Source organism: Cricetulus griseus, chromosome 4, assembly GCF_003668045.3.
Source record: "Cricetulus griseus strain 17A/GY chromosome 4, alternate assembly CriGri-PICRH-1.0, whole genome shotgun sequence".
Classification (NCBI taxonomy): domain Eukaryota; kingdom Metazoa; phylum Chordata; class Mammalia; order Rodentia; family Cricetidae; genus Cricetulus; species Cricetulus griseus.
The window spans coordinates 82,148,535-82,170,763 of NC_048597.1; the positions used below are offsets into that span (position 1 = coordinate 82,148,535).

The window sequence follows — 22,229 nt, forward strand, 5'->3', positions numbered from 1 at the left end:
CGTGGTGGTGAGTCTGTCAGCAGCTCCGCACTGCCGCCGAGCGAGGCCCTTTCGCGTACCGGCGTCAGAAGGGGTGGCTGCCACCTCCTGAGCCACTCGCAGATGGGGCGGAGTCAGCGCGAGGCTTCGCGACCTTTTTTACGACAGCGTCTGCCGGGTTCCGTGCCCGCCCGCCCTCCTTCCCTCCCTCCCTCCCTCCCTCCCTTCTCCTCCTCCTCCTCCTCCTCCTCCTCCTCCTCCTCTCGGAGAAGCTACCGGCTGTTGTGTGGCGTCGCTGGTCTGTCGGGGCTGATGGCACCCTGAGTGTGCGTGAGCGCGTGTGGGAGAAGGTGAGGCTCGGACGCGCGTGGGCGAGGAGCAGAGCCAGCCGTGGCCGCCCCGCGCCCGCAGCAGCACGCGCGGCCAACCGCGCGCGAGAGCCGGCGCCCCGGGAGCGCGGGACAAGGGCGGACGCTGCTCCCCGCCCCCAGCGCGTCCCTCGGCTGTCTCGCGCCCGCGGGGACCGCCCGGCGCTCCCCTGGATGTCCCCGGCGCCCGCGCGGGGCCTCCTGCCGTCGCCGCGTGAGGCGGGCTGGTGCTGCGGCCGGCGGGTGTAGCTCGGGGGCTGCGGCTGCCGCGCGGCCCGGTCTCCACCGCGGCCCTCGGCCCCCCACCCCAGCACCCCGGCCTCGGAGGCTGTGACAATGGACTATGACTTTAAAGTGAAGCTGAGCAGCGAACGGGAGCGGGTCGAGGACCTGTTTGAATACGAGGGCTGCAAAGTTGGTCGAGGCACTTACGGGCACGTCTACAAGGCGAAGAGGAAAGATGGGTGAGTGTGGGTGTCGCTGCGGGAGTCCCCGAGGCTGAGAGGCAGGTGGCCAGCCAGGGTGCCACTACTTCTGCCTCTGTCCCGGTCAGCCTGCTTTGGGGAGGAAGTGGTGTCCCAGGAATCCAAATACACAAGAAACCCTGCGTGCAAGAGGGAGAAGGACCGTCTGTCTCATGGGCAGTGTTCCTTTTTTTTTTTTTTTTTGTGGATTTCAGTACAGTGTTTTTGTTTTTGTTGTTGTTTTTTTAATCGTTATAAAATGCCAGTTCGAATGTGTTTTTCTTTGGTCGATTTATCACGGTAACCTTTTGGGGACTAACTCACCCGCCTCTGGAGTGATGTCTATCAGTCTGGAAGAGAAGCCGAGATCTTTTTCTCTTATCAATTGTGAACAGTTGACCAAATTTGGATTTGATGGGGGAAAGAAGACAGCGAGTGAGTGTGGGACTGGAGAGTTCCATGGAGGATCATCTGTAATGTAAAGTAGCAGTTGCTATTCAGGTATCATTAGCTGTGAGGTTTTATATAGAACAATGGGGATTTGGTGCAGAGTGGATGGGGGGGGGAAGCAAGTGACAGATAATCGGGGCTATGTTGTGCAAGCTCTTTAACCAGAATTTATCAGCTGCCAGTGAACTTTAAATAATCTTTCCTGCTTCAAAAATTCTCCCCTAGAAACAAGAAATAAACCTATGACTGGTAATGCTCTTAATTTTGCTTCTTAACAGTAAATAGAAGCTCTCATTTTTTCCTTTGTCAGTAGATGACTGCATTGTAGTATTAACAAAAGGGAAAGTAATTGTTAGTTGGGGAGAAAATCTTTATTAATTTCCCGTTTTCTCTTGTACAAATAGGTATTATTTCTGTTGCCTTTGACACTAGGAAATTATTGGAAAGATTGTCATAGCTTATTATATAATCTTTGGGGTTTATTGGAAACAGCTTTCCTTGAGCATCCCTTGTTTGACTAGTTGCTATTTTACTATTTAGAAGACTTTTTTTTTTTTCATATTCACAGGCGTGCATATTCAGAACTGCTTTAGCACTACAAAGTGAAACCTTAAAGTTGCGGGGAGTTCTTTCCAAGGGAGCTTGTTTATAAATACTTTAGTAGTCTGGATAATGGAAAAGGAAGTGTCAGTTTATTAAACACTTCTCCTTATTAAGCCTTCTTATAATGTATTTCAGTGCTTTTGTGCAAAAATGAAACCACGAAGATATGGGCAGAAGGTAGTGGTGGAAAACTTGGTGTTCTGGGTGCTGTGTGGCTTTAAATGGATAGCAGTGAGTGGCATCCAGAGCCCTTGCTGCTGATTCTTGTCTGACTAGATTTGTTTTGTCAACATTTTATTAATGAATTATATTTAAAGAAATCATCTGAATTTGCAGCAAAGTTTTCTACAGAGGGTTAAAGCATCTTCCATCCCTCAGTATCACATAGTTTGAAACATGGTCATAACATCTCCACTCCCAAGACATTTGATATGGTGTAGTACATTGTCCAATCTGTTGTGTTTTTAAGAATGCTAGTGATTTTTGTGGCCCTGTGAAAGGAGCCAATTCTGGCTTCATACATTGCCAAGTTAGGCTAATAAAATATCCAGATGTGTTTGATTGTGGGTTTTTTAAGTATATGATGTATATGCAGGGGTTACTTTATCTTTTACATCTTGATGGTAAGTTTTCATCTAGGATGTTAAGATTAATTTCAGAAGAAATTACATATCTTAAAAATAGCTGATGTTAAGCACTCAGGAGACAGAGGCACTCAGATCTCTATGAGAGATCTATGTCCTGGTCGCTAGTTCCAGGACAGCCTCCAAAGCCACAGAGAAATCCTGTCTCAAAAACAACAACAACAAAAAATAGCTGGTGTTAGTGTGTATTTCTTAATCACTTATGGTAATTGCAATTGAATATTTGCATTTGGTTTTTTTTTTAAGCTTTTATGTTTTGGGTTTGTTTTCCAGCAGCCTTGAATGATTCTGTTTATTGTGATGGACTTTGGTAATTTTTGTAGTGAATCAAATGCCATGGGAGTTTTAGAATTAAAACAGCTGTGATTGTAGACCACTGACCAGGCTAACCTTGAAATCAGAGATCCATTTGCCTCTGCTTCTTGTGGTGGCACTTGAGACACCATGGTACTTGGTCTCACAAAAGTATTCTTAATCTGAGCTGGGCCGTGGTGGTGCATGCCTTTAATCCCAGCACTCAGGAGGCAGAGGCAGGTGGATCTCTGAGTTGAGGCTGGCCTGGTCTACAAAGCTACACAGAGAAACCCTGTCTCGAGACACCCCCCCCCAAAAAAAAAAAAAACCAATCAATCCTATTATCCTCAGTTCATATATGAGGAAACTAAGCCGTTGAAAGTTAAGCAGATTTGTCCTGTGAGTAGCAATGTCAGTTAGGACCTGAGAATGTCCTTGCGGTGTATATACTCTGGAGCACATCCCATGTCTGCCCCCTCCCCCCCCAAAAAAAAAAGGATTTCTCTGTGTAACAGCTCTGGAACTTGGTTTGTAGACCAAGCTGGCTTGGAACTCACAGAGTTCCTGCCTGCCTGTGTCTCCTGAGTCCTGGGACTAAAGGCATGGGCTAAAATGGAGCCCATGCCCTTAACCACTTTATTTCATATAATTAGCTTGAAGACTCCGGACAGCATCCCTGTCTGCCACTGATACCTTAGATACAATTGAATCTGCTAGTTGATATGGCCCAAGATGACCTGGAACTCACTCTGTATGTAGCTCGGACTGGCCTTGAACTTAAGCAGTCCTCCTACTTCAGCCTCTTGTGCTTTTTAATTTTATTTTGTGTATATGAATGAGCACCACATATATGATTGATTGAAGTCATGGATGGTTGTGAATCATTATGTGTGTGCTGGGGGTCAAACCCAGGTCCTCTGCAAGAGCAACAAGTAACCTTAACCTCTGAATTTTTCTGCATCCTGAGAAATTGGGCAACTCCCAAAGATGCAAAAGCTACCCAACATTCGTTTTGTCACCTTGGTGTTGGGTTAGTTAGTACCTGCTCCCATGGTTGTCTGTTGTTGGGGAGTCAGCACAAGGGACTCTAGATTCAATGTTTATTGTAGTTTTGAGTCTTTGGATAGTTTGGATGTGCATTAATGAGTGTTCCTTACAACCTTTTAAAAAAAAGTGATGGGGCTGGGCAGTGGTGGCACATGCCTTTAATCCCAGCACTGGGAGGCAGAGACAAGCGGATCTCTGTGAGTTCGAGACCAGCCTGGTCTACAAGAGCTAGTTCCAGGACAGCCTCCAAAGCCACAGAGAAACCCTGTGGAGGGGGGGGAGTGATGGGAGCCAGGCAATGGTGGCATACACAGAAGCAGGCAGATCTCTGTGAGTTCCATGCTAGCCTGTTCTACAGAGCAAGTTCTTGGACAGCCTCCAAAGCTACACAGAGTTTCTATCTTGGAGAGGGGGTTAAAAAGAAAGAAAAAAAAGAGTGATGGGAAGGGACAAGAGTAATATTTATGGTGCATGTCTTACCCACATGGCATCGATTAGTACATTTTTAGCTCCTGTTTTGAGTCATTTTCCAGGTTTAATTCTTTTTTGTTTGTTTGTTTTGTTTTTTGTTTTTCGAGACAGGACAGCTGTGTAGCTTTGGAGCCTATCCTGGCACTCGCTCTGGAGACCAGGCTGGCCTCGAACTCACAGAGATCTGCCTGCCTCTGCCTCCCGAGTGCTGGGATTAAAGTCGTTCGCCATCACTGCCCGGCTTGTTTGCAAGGTTTAACAAGTTAAGAAGTCATTTGGGGGGTTGGTCGATAGTAGTGCACACCTTTAATTCCAGCACTGGAGAGGCAGAGGCAGGAGAATCTCTGTGAGTTTGAGGTCAGCCTACTCTTCAGAGTGAGTTCCAGGACAGACTCCAAAGCTACACAGAGAAACCTTGTCTCGGAAACCCCCCCCCGCCCCCCAAAAAAGAAGTCATTTGGAAGTTTTCATGTGAACTATTACTTTGAGACTTCTAAGATTTGAAAAACTCATTCACTTAGCTATTGGGCCACTCTGAATCATTGGAAAGGCGAAGAATTGAAACGTTGCATTATTTGAGGAATTATCTCCTGGGAAAACAAACTTGTCAAAAATTATAGCAATTTTAATAAGTACTATAATAATGTTAATTGTAATTTGGAGAAGGAAGCTCTGAATTACTTTGGGGTTTTATGGAGAAAGCAATGTTTGGTTGGCTCTTGGAAGATGAGAAAAGTTGGGTCATTCTGAGAGGAATAGCAAAAGTGTGCTTTTGATTTTAATTTTGTTTTTTGGTTTTTTTTTCCTGCAAAGCCCTGTGGGTGTGTAGGCTTTTCTTTGCCATGCCTTTCTGACTTAGTTTCTTTTGTGCCTTGCAGTGTGTGTTGTGTGTGGCTGTGATAAGGTCTCTGGTTATTTTTGTCAGTGGAGCTGTATTTATCTTCATGTACCAAACAGCTTATTTGTGTGTTTGTAGCAGCTTTCCATCAGAGCACTGTTGGCCATGCAGTCCAGGTGGCCTCTCGGATGCAGGAGCTGCCACACACAGCTTTGCCAGTAGCTCTGGCTAGCTGGCCTCACAAAGAGCTGGAGCTAGGGTTCTGAGGAAGCAGTGGTGACTGTAGATTGAGGTGGGTGAGATTCGTTCTCTAGTCAAAGGTTTGGGAAACAGTGGAATTTCTCTGGTTGGCACTCTGATGTGTGGAGAGACCAGAGATAGGGACTGGATTTCTCCTATACCAGATTTCAGCTAGGAAATTAGAAATAATTTTTAAAAATGATAAATTATTATAGTTGTGATAAATTATTTGTAGTTGTGAATTCTGATTTACAAACATTTGAAGTGAGGCATTATTTGTTAGTGGGAATGATATATGCCAAATTGGTGACATTTTATTCTCTGTGATTGGTGATACCTTTCTTTGCAGTGCCTTTTTAACCAATTCTAGTTGCTCTACTTTTTTCTGTCCTTAGCTCCTGCTAGAAATAAATATACTTACTATTGTCCTTTCCTTCATATTAGTTGAGGTAGATGTTGGCCATCACTCATTACTTAGACGTTACTATAAGATACTCTTTGTCACCGTAAGAAATGTCTGTGTCTAATTGATGGCATTCGCTTATTGTTGTAATTTGTTTTTATTGTTCTTTTTAAGTTATGTGTATGCATGTAGTTTAGTATGTAAACATGAGTGCTGGTAGGTGGTTGTCATCCACCATATGTTGCTGGGCATGAACCTGAGCTTTTTACAGGAGCACTACTTGCTCTTAGCTGCTGAACCTTCTCATTTCTCTAGCCCCCTCACCTGCTATTTTGACCTTAATACTTGAAGACTTTTTGGTGCCAATGATTTTTCAGTATGATTCAAAGCAGTTATCAAAAGGTTCAAACTGGAGTGCTTGCTATGCAAGCCTGACCTAAGGTCCATCTCCAAAATCAGTAGACCATCAGGGAAGGAAATAACTGACTCCTTCAGGTTGTCCTTTCACCTCCACATGAGGCATGAATGCACGCACACATGCACACGTGCACACACACAAATTAAAAAATTTAAGGTCTCCAAATAAGCCCCTGCTGACATAAGCTGCCTTGATGTAATCTATAAAATTCAACCTTCTCACTGTTTTCTCAGGCTGTGTATCTGTTAACACTGTCCCATTCCAGAACATTTCATCCAGTAAAGAAGCTAAGTGCCCGTTACTAGTTATTTCACATCTTCTCTTGCAGCTCCTTTTGCCTTTCTTGGGATTAAGTTATACTGCATTGTGTGAATATGCCACATTCATCAGTTGGACCACTTTGGGGCTGTTACAGATGGTGTTAATATAAATGTTCATGTTTGAGTTACTGTGGATGTGTTTCCAGTTCTCTTAGATATAAACCTGGGATTGGAATTTCTGAGTCATCCAAAGCAGCTGAACACTGCTTTTATGTATCTGTAGTAACTTGTTTAGGACCATTGTCTATGTTTTTATGTGCAAGACTGTATTAGGTTGGCTTTATTAGTCTAGGGCAGTGTTCACACCACGCATGTCACAGTGATTCTGAAATATTAAATCCATACAAGTGCTTCTGTCAGTTCAGACCACTCTGAGCCTGGAACTTTTCCACCTTGTCTGAAATGGCTCTAAAGTATAGTCTCAGAAGTTCTATTTTGTCTTAATATGAAAGGCCAACATCTCTTCATTCATTACCCCACAAAATATAGTTTGTCCTGTGTTGGTTTATTATGTAACTACTTCAGTGTACCTGTAGTTAATGTTTGTATGTCCTTTGGGTTTTTCTGGTGACTATTTATGGGTGAGAGGGTATAGATTTCTTCTAGGGCAGCAGTTGCTCTCAACTGCTGGCACATTGCCAAATGCTGACAGGTGCATGTGTGTACACCTGAAATTCATACTTGCAAATTATTGGATGTAGCTGCAATTAAGAACTTGAGGCATATTATAGGAGAGTAAAAAGAAATGCAGTGCCTTCTAAAAATAGCACAAGACGCAAAGGTTGTTGGGCTGGCTGGATCAATACCCTGAACAGAGCTAGAAGAAACAAAGGCAAAGGCAGACTGTGGAATCCAAGTGGGTTGTTCAGGTTCTTTGAAATGGAGCCATTGAGAACTTTAGTGATTTGAAATACACTTTACAAACCAGTCTGCTTAAGTGAGGATTAAACCCATACTTCTGAAATTAGGGGAGATATAACTGATCTCTGAACCCACATTGTCATGGAATTTGTGGCTTACTTTCCTTATGTGAATGATTATTTAGGTTAACTACTACTCAATTTCTCTAAAATCTGTAACATCATTATAGCCCTGGAATTAACAACTACTCCCATAAAAGGAACTCTGTGAGGCCTCTACCCTGTGTTACATATACCTGAATTGATAGGCTTTCTAGAGCACTAAAGGAGTTTAATAGAAAGAAAACTTGTCAGTACTGTGGTTTCTATTAAATAAGTCGTATTTGAGGAAGGCAGGGAGTAGGTAGTGAAGCCTTTTTATAATTTGAAGGCTTCTGTTCTAAAGAAAGCCAGTGAATCATGGAGGTTTCAGGTCACAGGATGGATACACTTGCTAATAGTTGTTTTCACTGTGGTGGCTTCACCTAGTGCTTTAATAGACGACTCTGTTTCCAAAAATTAAATTTGTACCTGATCCCAAGGAAGATGTCAAGCACAGAGCCAGATACACTTTGCTCACTGACTGTTATATTTTAAGTGTAAAATTGCATCAGTTAATTATTTGGCATTTCATTTTGGTTTCTCTTTGGCTATAGTTCTTTCTTTAAATTTGGTTCCTATAATGTATTTGGTAGCTGTTTAAAGGAAATCAATTATTGGCTGGGTTCTATTCATGTGTCAGATACAGGTGATTCATTGTTTAACAGCCTGTGACTTAACTCTTTAGGAAATTTACAGATTTTTGAGGAGCACAGTCAATTACATTAAGGTAAAGCTGCAAAAGTGTAAGCTTACAGGTTGCCATGGATGTACCCAATCTACTCTTAGAGGTTGGGGTGACATTTCAGGTGGGACTCGGAAGGTAATTAGAAATTATGCTACTGTTTGGGTTAGTGGTATCAATTATGCACGGGGAGTGACTATTTGGGATTAGGGATTGGAAAGTTAGCGTAGCTAGACAGGTGGCATCAGTTGTGGCCCCTGACTTAGTTCTTTCCCTCATTCCTTCCTTTTATTCTTCTGGGTTCTCTCTTTCTAGCTAGCCCTCTCTTCTCTTGTTTTCTCTTTGCTTCTTTGGATGATGGAGGGTTAGAGAGTGTTTCTAGCTTTGGCTGTCCTGGAACTCACTCTGTAGACCAGGCTGGTCTATAACTGCCTGCCTCTGCCTCCTGAGTGCTGGGATTAAAGGCATACAACACTGCCAACAACCTACTCTGCTTTCCAACAAGGTCTTGCCACATAGCCCAGGCTGGCCTTAGTCTCTCAGTCCTCCAGAATCTCCCATTCATCCAGCCTCAGTGTCCCAAGTGCTAGAATTATAGGAGTGTGCCACAGTGCCTCACTCGGAATTTCTTCACATGGGAGGAGTTGCAGTCTGGTTGAAAGGAGCACAGTAATATGTACTAGTCAACTTGTTACATGAATTTTTTTTTTTTTTTGAAGTAATTTGAGTTAGAGGGACAAAGCTAAAGTAGCATGTGCAGAAGTGTGAAGGAAAGGCTTGGTAAGGTGAAGCAATGGATAGAATCCCCAAGGCCAATCCTACAGAGGAGTGAGGGGTGGGAAGATAGGCATTAAAAAAAAAGAGAGGTTGAGATGGCCCTATTTCAATTCTCAGCACCCACATGGCAACTCACAACTGTCTGTAACTCAAGTTCTTGTGAATTCAGATCCCCCACAGACATGTGCAGGCCAAACACCAATGCATGTAAAAATAAATGAATTGGGTTGTTGTTGTTGGAGACATAAGTGTGCTTTGGAAAATTATGTTCTACCAGAATCTGGGTAACCCAGAGACCTAGGACAAAACCAAATACAACTACCAAAAATAAAAAGTGAATGAAATGATTTCTAATGATCCTCTGCTATATTCCTAGGCCAGAGCCTAGCATAAGTGTCATCAAAAGGCTTTATCCAGCAACTGATGGGAGCAGATGCAGAGACCCATAGCCAAATGTTAGGCGGAGCTCAAGGAATTCTGCAGATGAGGGGGAGGGTAAGGATTGTAGGAGCCAGAGGGGGTCAAGGACACTACAAGAACACAGCCCACAGAATCAACTAACCTGGGCTCATAGGGGCTCACAGAAACTGGACAATCAGGGACCCTATATGGGTCTGATCTAGGTCCTCTTCAGATATGTTGTTTGTCTAGCTTGGTGTTCTTGTGGGACTCCTGATAGTAGGAGCCAGGACTCTCTGACTCTTTTGCCTGCTTTTGGGATCCTTTTCCTCCTGGGTTGTCTCCATATGCAGTCTTAATATGAGGGGATGTGTCTAGACTTACAACTTGAGATGCCATGTTTGGTTGATATCCCTGGGAGGCCTGCCATTTTCTGAAGGGAAAGGAGGTAGAGATGGGGTGGGGCTGGGAAAAGAGGAGGGGAGAACTATGACCCGGACTAATATATGAGAGAAGAATAATTTAAAAGGAAAATTGTGTTCTGGACTCTGTTCTTTTTTCTCAAGCAGTAGGGACCGTTTGTGGGCTTTTAAGCAGAGAGTGATAACCAGTTTAAAGAGATGGTTTGATAATACATTCAAAATGATTATAGGGAACTGCTTAGGAAACTGAATAATCCAAATGTAGGGAGATGGTGGCTTAGGTAGGGAGTGGGGAAAAGGACCAGTAACACTAATTGATTTATTAGATCTGATAGAAAGATCGAAGTGAATCAAGGATAAGGCTGTGGGTATGGATAGCCAAAGTAGGAAGAGGATTGAGCTTGTGGAGAAAGGTGATGAGTGGAGTTTTAATATGTTGAATTTTAGGTTGCTGTCAAGCATCTAAGAAGAAATATCTGTTAAATAGATGCGTTCAGTGTCCCAAGAGGAATCTGGACATAGGCTTTGGATTAAGGAATTCTTGAGGTAGGGCCCTCAAAGGACAGTGGGATTGCTTAGAGAGTAGAGCAAGAAAAGTACCCAGGATGAATCCACCCTTGGACACTGAAGTTTAAATAATAACCTTCATCTTAGGTTTTGTCCAGGATGTTTTGGTCTTTCATGGTGTTGTTGCCTGGATATGACTTGCTTGAAGTTAGGACAGCTGTGATGACACAGGTCTCTGGAGATCCTCACTGGATGGGGCCAATTAATATTCCCTCCTGGTAGGGGAGAAGGACTCTGATGACCCTGGAGCCTTTCCCCTCCCTGGGGGTAGTAGACTCCTGAGCAGTACAGCTACAGGTGAATTGCTTTGTGTGCCTGTAAATAACCCCAATTAAACCAATTAGTTTACCAAACTAGACTTGGGTAGGAATTTCTTTAATTTATTGTTGCCTTCTCAGGAGTGAACAGAATTAGATTTTTTAGGGAAAGTCTTGTAACTCTTGGTGCTTATAGGACCTGGATATAAACCAAGGTCAGTTTGGGAGGAGCACTGCTTTTCTGCTTGGAGGGATGAAATATGCAACCAACACTAAGATGTTTTGAGGATTGAGCATCTGAGGGGGTATACAGTGCTGTCCCTTCTCCATGGGGTATACAGTGCTGTCCCTTCTCCATGGGGTATACAGTGGTGTCCCTTCTTGCTGCAATAATAGCCCCTACCTACTGTGAGTGACTAAGACATGCCGATGAATGTGGAGAATCAGGGAAACCCTCAAAGGTGAAGTCCTTTGCCTCTGTGTCAAGCCTCTTGATGTCAACCATGTGCTATCTCAGCTGGCTGGTGAACCTGAGAACATGAAATCCGTGAAAGTGCTTAACACACATAGGATGGGATTCTAAAGAAGTCATGGCAACAGTTGCACTGCTTCTTCAGCTATGGGTGATGGTGAAAAGGCATGCAACTAAGTCTCAGCTGTCTGTCAGAAAGAGCTTGCTTATGAATCAACAAGAACACACGTTGAAATAGGCCGTTTTTGGTTTTGTTTTGGTTTTTTTTTTTTTTTTTTTGGTGTGGGGGGGTTCGAGACAGGGTTTCTCTCTGGCTTTGGAGGCTGTTCTGGAACTAGCTCTTGTAGACCAGGATGGTCTCGAACTCACAGAGATCCTCCTGCCTCTGCCTCCCGGGTGCTGGGATTAAAGGCGTACACAACCACCACCTGGCTTTTTAATTTTTTTTTTAATTTAACTTTATTTTATGTGCTTTGGCGTTTTGCCATAGGTATCAGGTCCCCTGGAACTAGAGTTCTAGACAGTTGTGAGCTGCCATGTGGGTGCTGGGAATTGAACCCAGGTCCTTTGGAAGAACAGCTGGTGCTTTTAACCACTGAGCTGTCTTTCCAGCCCAATAAGCCATTTCTTAAGCTAGGAATGGATAAGGAAGAATTTATACATTAGTTTTGCTGAACACTTGGAGTACACAGTGTCCAAGTTTTGGGGTAGAGGTAAAGGAGACACAGCTCCCCACTTGTCACTCAGCAGAACAAGGAGTTTGTCTAGAGCTTTAGGGCCCTCAGCTTAGATCAAACTAGTATTCATGGTTATGATGCCGAAAATAATTTTAGGAGTAGACAGCATGAAGCAAAGTTAGAAATTGCTTAAAAATAGGTTAGTGTAGGTTTAAGTAAGAGGGTTAGGAAAAGAGGGTGTTCAGAAGAAAGTCAGACATATCCAAATGTGGGTAGGGGCTCTTCAAGGGATAATTTCAGCTCATTGTTTTTACAGTGCTTATATATAGGTTTATGGTGAGGCTTAGAGGGTTCCTGGGGGACACCTGATATAATTGCAGTCAACAAGATAAAAGTCTAGCCTCCAGGGATCCTGGAAGGAGGTATATCTTTACTGTTAACAACAATGTCTGGGGAAAGGGCTGACACCCTACCCAAGGTCACATACACTTAGCCTTGGTTCACTGTAGTTTTAACATAAAATAGCTATATATGAAAGTAATCTAATTGTGTGGGAATACTCAGCTTCCCCAATGACAAGAGCCTTTAATGAGACTCTGGCTTGACAGGATCCTTTCCTCTCATGTCCCTATTAATTCCTTTGTTTCTTTCTTGCCTCAATGGAATATTTAAACAGTGAAGAGAAAGAAACTGAGGTAAAAATGGTAGCAAGTATCTGAGTATGAAAGAGGCGGTATGTGGTGCCCCAGTTCCCTGGACCCAATAAGAACACTGTTCACCTGAGAGTTCAGGAGGAAGCTAATGAAGCAGGAACCTTGGTACACATAAGGGGGCGGGGCATTTGTGGCTTTGATGACCCCATGGTGGGTCATGATTTTACAAAGAAGGAAAGGATCTGTGTGTATCTGTGTGACTTAGCTTGGCAGTGAGTTGGGTCAGTAAAATGCTAAAGCTGTCAGGCAGAGAGGAGAAAAAGAATGGAGATAAAGGTCCTGCCTAGGTCACTCAAAGCAGATATGGAAAGATTTGTGAGTAGCTGCAGCTCATAGGGGTAAATCGACAGACTCCTTTGCTGTGCTTCTAGGCTGCTGGAAGAGAGAGAGATACATATGTTCCCTACTCTGTCTGCTGTGCTGGGTCAGGAGCCGTTCACCCACTCCAATGGGGTGGCAAAGGTTTGTTTAGGTGTGCACTGTTCAGTCAGGGGAGTTATCGGTCCCCTACTAATGTGCAGAGCGTTTTAGGCTTGGTTGGATACAGGAGCGGGTTGCTTTGGTTTCAGGTGTTCCCCCGGAAATCATGTGTACTAATAGATGGGTATGGAGCTAGAACAGTATGCAGGTAAAAATGGTTGTGCTTGTCCTAAGGATGAACAGGGTGTACTGTGCTGTGTACATTTCCTGCCTACAAGAAGTATACTAGGAGTAGAAACTGTTCCCCCAGATCAGCTTCCAAGTGTGGTCATGGAGAGGGTTAGGGTGTTGGGTATTATGCCAGTTTGTGGCTTATCAGACCCAGGGAGTTGACTCTAGTGACAGGTACAGCAGAAGAGAGCACGGCCCCATTTCTTCCTTGGTTCTGGGCCAGGCCGTGTAGCATGAGCCAGTCTTACGAGCCCATCTAGTGTGAAGAGAGGTACAATGGCCAGAGGTCAGAATGCCAAGAATCAGTGACTGTTGGTGTGGTATAGTGCCCCAATGTGTAATCCTAAATAGAATAAGATAATGTCACTTTGCCAAGGCCCAGGGGACATTGTGCAGGAGAACAGAAAAAAAAAAAAAAAAACAAGAACTGAAGGATGAGATCTAAAGTAGAGCTATGTCTTCTAGGCATGAGATCTGCCATTGCAGTCTTGAAATCAGAGCCTGCACAAGAAAAACCTTTCCCTTGTGGAAGTGGGGGTCAGGGAACTCATGAGGCGCTCCCCTCCCTGAAGAGCTTTAAATCACTTAGGATTGCCGTGGGAGCCTCTACAGGGCTACATGCTTTTAATCCCATCCATTCAAGAGGTAGAGGCCAGCCTAATCCACATAGTGAGTTCAGTACAACCGTGGCTACATAGAGACCTGTCTTTAAAAAGCAAACTAACCAAAACAAAACAGAACAAATGCTGTGGGGAGGTACTTGTGTTGGTGGTGCAGTTGCATGTAAGTTGCCCATGCTTCTGTAAGTAACCCCAGTTAAACACATTGGTTTGCCTTGCTGGACTTGGGTGGAATTATTTCTTTTATTTGCTGTTGCCCTTTCTATATGATCTTTAGTGAATAGAAACTTGCCGGGGAAAGTCTTACAATACATGGTTAGATCTGAATTCAGAGCCAAGCAGTGAAAAGAGAAATTACTTCCAGTTATGGCTCTGTTACTAAAGCTAAACCTGTAGATACTTTTATTTATATCTATTCATCACATACTATTTAAAAACCAACTCATTCTTCAAACAGAATAGCCTTTTTCCCTTTCTGATTTGTAAGAAGAATAATGTCCAGAAACTAAATCCCTAATTCTGCTGTTGGACAGTTGATTTTGCTTGGTTGTCTTTCCAAATTAACACCCACTCCCTCTGCCCCTCCTTGTGTGTGTGTATGTGTATGTGTGTGTGTAGATTAGTAAAATCTATATATATAGCCTTATGTCTTTTCATTAAAATTATTTCCTTGGGCTGGTGAGATGGCTCAGGTGGTAGAGAGAATTGACTCCTAATTGTCCTCTGACCTCCACATGCCAGGGCATATATGTGCATTCATAACACACCACACAAATTCACACACAATGTAAAAAATATATAAAAGGGTAAATCCTTAACAGTTATCCATTTCCATAAGCATATAGTTGTCAGTCATTTTTATTATTGCAGAGTATTGTTATGTATGCACACATATAAATATGTACTTAATTATTTCTCTGATGATAGACATTTAAGTGGTCCTCAGAATTTAGCTCTTTCAATTGGCAGTTGATATCAATAAATACCCCTGTAGTTCTCCAGTGTAGTGTCATATTGTTGAGGTAGGATTTCAGATCAAAGTCTATTTACTTTGAACAGTATACATTTATTATTGAACGCAATTGGATTTTAAAAATTAATGTATTATTTTAATAAATGTTCAAACAGAACAGAAAGATGCCCAGGGAAATATGCCCCCCCCACTTCTATCTTGGGTTTAATTTCACTCTAATCATTGCCTATGCCTCCTGTGTGCTTGTATATATATGCAATGGCACACTTGAATGTTTAATATTTTCTTACTTTTAAACAGGTAATGCATGCATTTGTTAATGGTATTGCATCTCTAGGCTTGTCCTGGTGATAGGCTTAGCCATCTATGTGAGCATGTGGAATACAGGTTTCATCAGTGTGAATGTACTGGCCTGATCAAAATGCATTTTGCGTTTTCATTCTCTAGCTACTAAAACTGTACTGAATGTATCTCCTCACCTGTCTCTGTGTATAGCACACTTTGATGTGGAGGCAGAACTCCGCAGGTATTCAAAGCACCACAGAAAGTTGTCGTGAGTGATGTTTTTGGCAGACTGAAAAGATTCCATCCATCAAGGAAAAAAACCTCCCTCAGTTATATCCACAAAGTTAGACTTATTTTACCTTTTGTCAACACTTACAGAAAGTCTGGTGACCTTAAACTTCTCACCCCCTACATATCCTGACCCCTGTTGGAATTACAGGATGATAACACCAGGACATGTTCTCTATCAGTGGGGATGAAACCAGTATTTAGTACATGCTGGGCAAGCTCTCCAACTTGGCAGTTTCAGTCAATCAGAACCCCAAGAATAAGTCCCTCAGAAGTAGGTACATACAGAATACTGTTTGTGTTGTGACCACATTGGTTGTGAAGTCAGACTGTTGAGATGGTTCTTGTGGAGATTTTGTACTGGGCTTTGCTTCCCCAAACTAGCATGGGTCTGTGTGTTTTAGATTACTATTTGGGGTAAAGAGCCATGTTGGTATCTAAACTTACTATCATTTCATTATTTTCACATTTTAGTTTGTATTTGCTTTCATCACATCTGATTCTGACTTCATACTGTTGCTACTTATATAATTCATTTCTGTCATAAATGATGGATACCCAAGTGGTCCACTTCCATCCACTTCAATGCTGACTCTTAGTTTCCTGACTCTTGGGTCATCTCTCTATCCTGTTGCTTGGCTTTGGTTCTGCTCTGATAGTATGTGTCCAGTGATGACTTTCCTGTTCATTTTTTTTTCCCTTTTCCTCTACTTTCGGCTTGACATTTCTGAATCAGATTGCTTGTAGCCTTGGCCTTGTTCTTTTAGGTTTGGTTTGGTTTGGTTTGGTTTTTTGAGACAGGGTTTCTCTGTGGCTTTGGAGACTGTCCTGGAACTAGCTCTCATAGACCAGGCTGGTCTTGAACTCACAGAGATCCACCTGCCTCTGCCTCCCGAGTGCTGGGATTAAAGGCTTGTGCCACCACCGCCCGGCTCTTGGCCTTGTTCTTATCTCCTTTCCTAGTTGTAATTAGTGCTGTTCTTTCTTGCATCCACAGAGTGGGAACCCAAGCCCAAGTAGGAAGCTCAATCTTATTTTCATGGAGAAAATGTCACCTGTAGAAATGCTGCCAAGGAGCTATATCTAGATATATTGCTCATGAAACTTTCTAGAGCTTTATTGAGATTTAATTCAATAATATCCCTAGAGCATGCAGTTTGATGCTTTTTCATGTAGTGATAAAGCTGCAGCTGTCACTGTTGTCTGATTTTCAATTGTTTGGTCCCATCCTCTCCCCTCTGCTCCAAAAAGGAAACCCTGGACTGAGTTATTCCTATTTCCTCCAATCCTATAGCTAGGTGACCCTCAGTCTACTTGTTTATTCTGGACAACTTCATATAGACAGTGCATGGTGTGGTGTTTGGCTGGCTTCTCCTTGCCCTGTGAGGCTCTGCTGTCAGGTAGTGTGTGCTGCATCTTGTTCACTCTTCAACTCGTTGATGGGTAGTTGGGTCCTCCTCCTTTGGTTTTGTGGATGCTGCTGCTGTGGACTCTGGTGTACTGGTGCCTGAGTTCCTGACATCAGTCCAAAGGAGGATGCTTATCCATTTGGCTTGTGCAGAACTAATTGCAGATTTTTGTATTGTTAAATTTGTTGTTCCATTCTGGAACACATTTTTAATGTGATTATCTTATATATCACTTGAATGTACATTTTTCATTTTGTTCTTCTGCTAATGGCATTATTCAGTGTTTATATTTCTTTTAAACTATGGATCTGGTATTAGACAAAAAAAAAATCAACTGATTTTCTTTTTCCTTTCTTTTTGGTTTTTTGAGACAGGGTCTCTCTGTGTAGACTTGACTGTCCTGGAACTTGTTCTGTAGACCAGGCTGGTGTCGAGCTCACAGAAATCCTCCTGCCTCTGACTCCTAAGTGCTGGAATTAAAGGTGTGGGCCACTATCGCCTGGCTCAACTGATTTTCTTATTCTAGTTTAAAATGGATCAAAACCCAGCAGAGACACCTGGCAACAGGAGCAGCTCATCTGGCCCAGGAACTGCTAAGGAGTGCACAGTGCAGTGCTGGGGGGAAGAATCTTCAAAGAGGAGCAGAGTATCCCAAAGATGAAGAGCAAGCACTATGGCAGCCATCAAAAGCTGACAGTAACCAACCGAGAGTGGCCACCACAGTTGGTTGTCTTACCACTATAAAAGTAGCCAAAGAAGCATGTGTCATTCAACAGTCAGAGCAAATTGGAAAAGCTTGATAGTTGCCTCATGAGCTGAGTGAAAAATCAAAACCATTGTCATTTTGAACTGTTGTCCTGTCTTACGTTACACAGCAATGAATTTGTTCTCTTGGATTGCGATGTGTGACAAAACGTGGATTATATACAACCACTGGTGAGGCTCAGTGACTGGGCTGAAAAGAAACTGTAAAGCATGTCCCAGAGGCAAATGTACACAAGATGGTTATGGTTTGGTGGTCTGTTGCTGATCTGATCCAAATTTCTGAATCCCAGCATTATCATTACATCTGGCAAGAATGCTCAGCAGATCAGTGAGCTACACCGAGAGCGAATGTTACCATGCGGCCTGCAGCCTCCACAGAAAGGGCTGAGTCTTCTCCATGACAAGGCCCAGGAGGCTGCACCTTGTTCAGCCAGTGCTTCAGAAGGTAAAGGAATGGAACTATGAAGAAAAGCCTCTGTCATATTCACCTGACTTCCCGCTAACCAAGTACTGCACAGTCATCTCAATAACTGTTTGCAGGATAAATACTTTTGTAGCCAGGAGGATGCAGGAAATAACTTTTAACAGTGCTTCAAATCTTGAAGTATGGATTAAAAAATTTTAAATTACATTTTCTCTTGTGTGTCTTGTGAATGGGAGTAACTTGTGTGGTCCTGCCCACTCAGTTTTATAATAAATGTCAGGAATCATCATTATATCTAGAACCAATTTGACCTTAACGAGCTATAAGTACAGAATTAAGCACAAGAAGTTCTGCCAGACCTGTAGGTAGGTGTTTTGCCTTTGAACACTGGTGAGCCCAGACCTGTGATGTATTCTATTTTACATTTATTACTTTGTTTACATGTCTACTTGAGTTTATGCATGAGAGCAGAGATTGCCCTTTGCAGGAATAGTCATCTCCTGGGAGATACTGTGGAACCAAACTGAGAAAAAAGATAAAACAAGACCACGTTTTGACTGAGGCTTTTAATGGTGCATATCTCTCCTTTTGTCCCAGTTTTAAATCCAAAGCCTGTCTCTTTATCCTAAAGATGGACTCAGGGCTATTTGATCTGTGTACCTGCTCCCTCAGCATGGCTGCATTCGTTCAATCTCTTCTCTTTGTTTCTCTCCATTACTTGTCTTTTTAATTAGTATGTTGGGACAGGTGGCCAACCTTAGCCTGTAGGGCTGCTGGAGCTGGGGGCTTTTCCCCTTAAAACCCAGTTCCACTATGATCTAAAAGGGATTCGGGTTACTTTAGCAATTTTTATATGAGCATTTATAATCCACTTTGGCATCATATACATGATATAAAAAGGTAAGTACATGTGGGTAACACATATACATTGTATTAGTTATTTTCCTGTTGCTTTAATAAAATAGACTAGCAAAAGCATCTTAAGAGAGGAAGGAGAAAGGGTTTGTTTAGTTTGAGATTACAGATCATGGCAGGGCAGTGTAGAGTAGCAGGAGCTGCTGATAGTGTCTTCAGTATCAGTAAGAAGTAAGAAATTACCTCTAGATGTATATCCATTATTTTCTAGTCCTCAGTAAGGTCAATTTTTGTGAGTTAAGTTACAAAGTTAGCTTCTATGAAGGATCCATAAATAGTATCTTGAAGATGGAGATCACCTTTCCTATGACCAACAGAGATTTGCTGTTTATAAGAACCACTTTACAGTTGAGTTTGGCTCCCTGGAAAACAGGTCCATTACAAAAGCAGCTGGGTAGTTCCCAAAGGGAAAAATGTGTGCACTATGGCCTGTATGTGCTTTGAAATCATTCCCAAGGTTCTATTGGTGAATTTTATTGTGAGACTGTAAAAAGGTGGAGACTCACCTGAGTATGTTTAAGAACTGGGACCTTGAAGATAAGTCACCACCTCAGGATACAAGTGGCTTTATAAAACACAAAGACAATTTCTATATATGCTCTGTATTGTCTCAAAGACTGCTACCCAGAAGCCGTGACCAGCTGTAAACCCTGGAAGTTCAGAAGTGTGAACTAAATAAACCATGATCCTCTGGAACTGTGTACAAAGATAAACTTTGATCTTCGTCAAGTTCCCCAGGCTCCAGTATCTTAACTGTGTAACACAGAACTTAGTAATACTGGTGATAGACATTAGACTAACAGCATGCATCCTTGGTAGACAGTATTTGGCCAGGTCTTCTTGCTTTGCTTGGAGTCTATAATTGAATATAACATTTCTAATATGGCTAGCCTGTACTAACTTTTAATTGGGGTGTGACTAAACCTCAAAAAGTCTTGATGTTTAGACTGTAGGGGATTCAAGACCCTCTATATACTTGACAAGTAGTCGTCTCAGAATTCAGAATTTCCCTGGTATTTCCACTTCTGAATAATGAAGGTGCTTTACAAAATTGGGTAAGGGTTCCTCCTTCCCCTCTCCCCCTTTTTGTTTAGACAAGGTCTCACTGTGCCACATAGGCCATTCTCAAACTCTGAATTTTCCTACCCAAACTCTTTAGTTCTTGCCCTGCACCCCATATCCCTGGCCAGTATGTCAGTAGGTTTTTTGCTTTGTTTTTTACAATTTCTTGTTTGAGCTGTAGACTTCCAGCAACAAAAGGCTTAAGCCTAACAGAAGAAAATAGTAGCCAGGACACAGTACAAACACATGGGGTGGGGGTTGGGGGGGTGGGATAGTTATATAAAAACATTAAGTTGTTTTGGGAAAACCTTGGCATTTGGACTCTTGTCAGAGTGACCTTTATTATCTTTTTTTTTTTTCTGAGACAGGATTTCTCTGTGTTGCTCTAGCTGTCCTAGAACTCATTCTGTAGATCATTCTGGCCTTGAACTCACAGAGATCTGTTTGCCTTTGCCTCCTGAGTGCTTCACCACCAGTGTCCAGAGACTTTTATTATCTTAGTCATGGATTAATGCTTGTGAGTGTCTCCCAAGTGCTGGGATTAAAGGTGTATGCCACCACCATCCAGCCTGAGTAAGTAATTTTAACACTTTTTTTTTTTTTCAGATTCAACTTCTAAATCACTGTTGCCAAAAAAGGACCCACTCTGAGATCACCAGAAACTTTTTTGTAATGCTAGGAACCGGGCTCTGGGCTGTCCTAGACAAGCATTTTGCCACTGAGCTATAGACTTAGCTCTCTTACTTGGTTTTTAAATTATGACCTATCAACAACCAACCCAGTGTGAATTTTCTAGCATTTCTGTGTCTATTTAGGGCATAGTTTATCAGCACTAGTTTCTCCCTTTTTAGGAAGTAGAAGAGTAGCATGGATCAACAAACTTTCCCTGAAGAAAGCCAGAGAATAAACATTTAGATTTGATGGGTCACATGTAGTCTTCTTTTTTGTGGGATGTAGGGTGAATAGGTGGATTTATTTTAAGCCATTGTTTAAAAATATAAAAACCTGCATAGCTTGTGGACAGTATATTAATGGGCCATGTACTGAAGTTAATTCTTGAACACTAGCTTGCTGTAATAGCATCCCCTAAAGGAACAAAACTGATAGAATGAAAAAAATACAGAATTTATTAAGTCATCTTAAGTTAAAATATTAACAATAATAGTCTCATACCTGAGCCTGAGAACCCAGTAGTTTTTTGGTTCTTGAGGCTTGGTGTCTCAGTGGTTAGAGTCATCCCACACAGTGGCTGTCTCTTACTGGGAAAGCCTACAACCCAGTAGTTGGCTCAGTCCACAAGGTTGGGTGCCTCAGCAGTCCCAGTCTGGCCTCAGAAGGTTCCTGGAGAGCAGCACCAGGTCTTTAGTCAACAATGGAAGTACTGGTTCTGAAGCCAGGAAGCCAGGAACAGTATCAGCAGCAGCCGCCGCCGCCACAAGCTCAGTCAGCACTGTGACAGGGAGGGCCAAGCTTGGGAGCGACAAGTCAGATGATCTTCCTTCTGCCACAGTCCTTCTTTATGTGGGCTGCTGTAAGAAGGTGCTGCCCTCACGTGGTCTTTCCTTATCAGTTAAGGCAATCAGAACAGTTCTTCAGTTGAGGCTCCTACTCAGAGGATGCTGATTTGTGGTAAGCCATTTGCTGCCCCCATTTCATATACCATGAATGGAAATACAAGAGAGATAAAGCTATAGGGTATTATATGAGTGGGGCTTCCATGCTGAGTGTTTTTTCTTCAGTGAGCAACAAAGATTGTATAATATGAATCACCTTGGAGTTTAAAGACCTGTAAACGAGGTTGCAGAGATCCTCAATGGTTAAGAGTGCTTACTGTTCTTCCAGAGGACCTGAATTCAGTTTCCAGGACCTACATCAGGCAGCTTACATCTACCTGCAATGCCACTTCCAGGGCATCTGATGCCTTTTTCTGGTCAATGGCACCTGCACTCATGTGGCATATATTCATACATACATGTAACTAAAAATGAAATATAATCTTAAGAAAAGACCTTGAAACCAAGTCAATAGAGGCCTCGTTAGTTGGGTGTACTCTGACTTTCTCAGAAGAAATGGGTAGTGATTATTGGCCCCTCTGTCACGATGCTTTTGATCTCTGATTCCCAGGAAGCAATACCAAAACTTTGACCAAGGCTTTGTTCAGATCTTATGTATGAGTAGCTGGAAACTCTTACTGTAGTTAGATAAGTTCAGAGAAGGAAGCTGCTGAATTCTCTTTTAAATTAGAAAAGATCAGTTCCCAAGAAAGAGACTTGGGTATCGAGGACTTGGCTAAGCCCTTTAATATCCACCCATTATGGGATAATGGCAGCC

At 42.7% G+C, this 22,229-nt stretch overlaps 1 protein-coding gene across 9 annotated transcripts in view; it reads left to right on the forward strand.

The window, feature by feature from the left end:
• Positions 1-203: 203 nt before the first annotated feature.
• Cdk8 (cyclin dependent kinase 8) overlaps positions 204-22,229 on the forward strand; it is a 71,991-nt gene continuing 49,965 nt past the window's right edge. For 7 of the 9 annotated variants that reach the window (XM_027413663.2, XM_027413664.2, XM_027413665.2 and 4 more), the window contains exon 1: positions 538-811. In XM_027413663.2, the coding sequence (XP_027269464.1) occupies positions 684-811 (128 nt within the window). In that variant the 5' untranslated portion in view covers positions 538-683. Of the gene's footprint in view, positions 330-537; positions 812-22,229 lie in introns of those variants that run through there. The other 2 variants (XM_027413672.2, XM_027413670.2) reach the window with 2 other exon arrangements.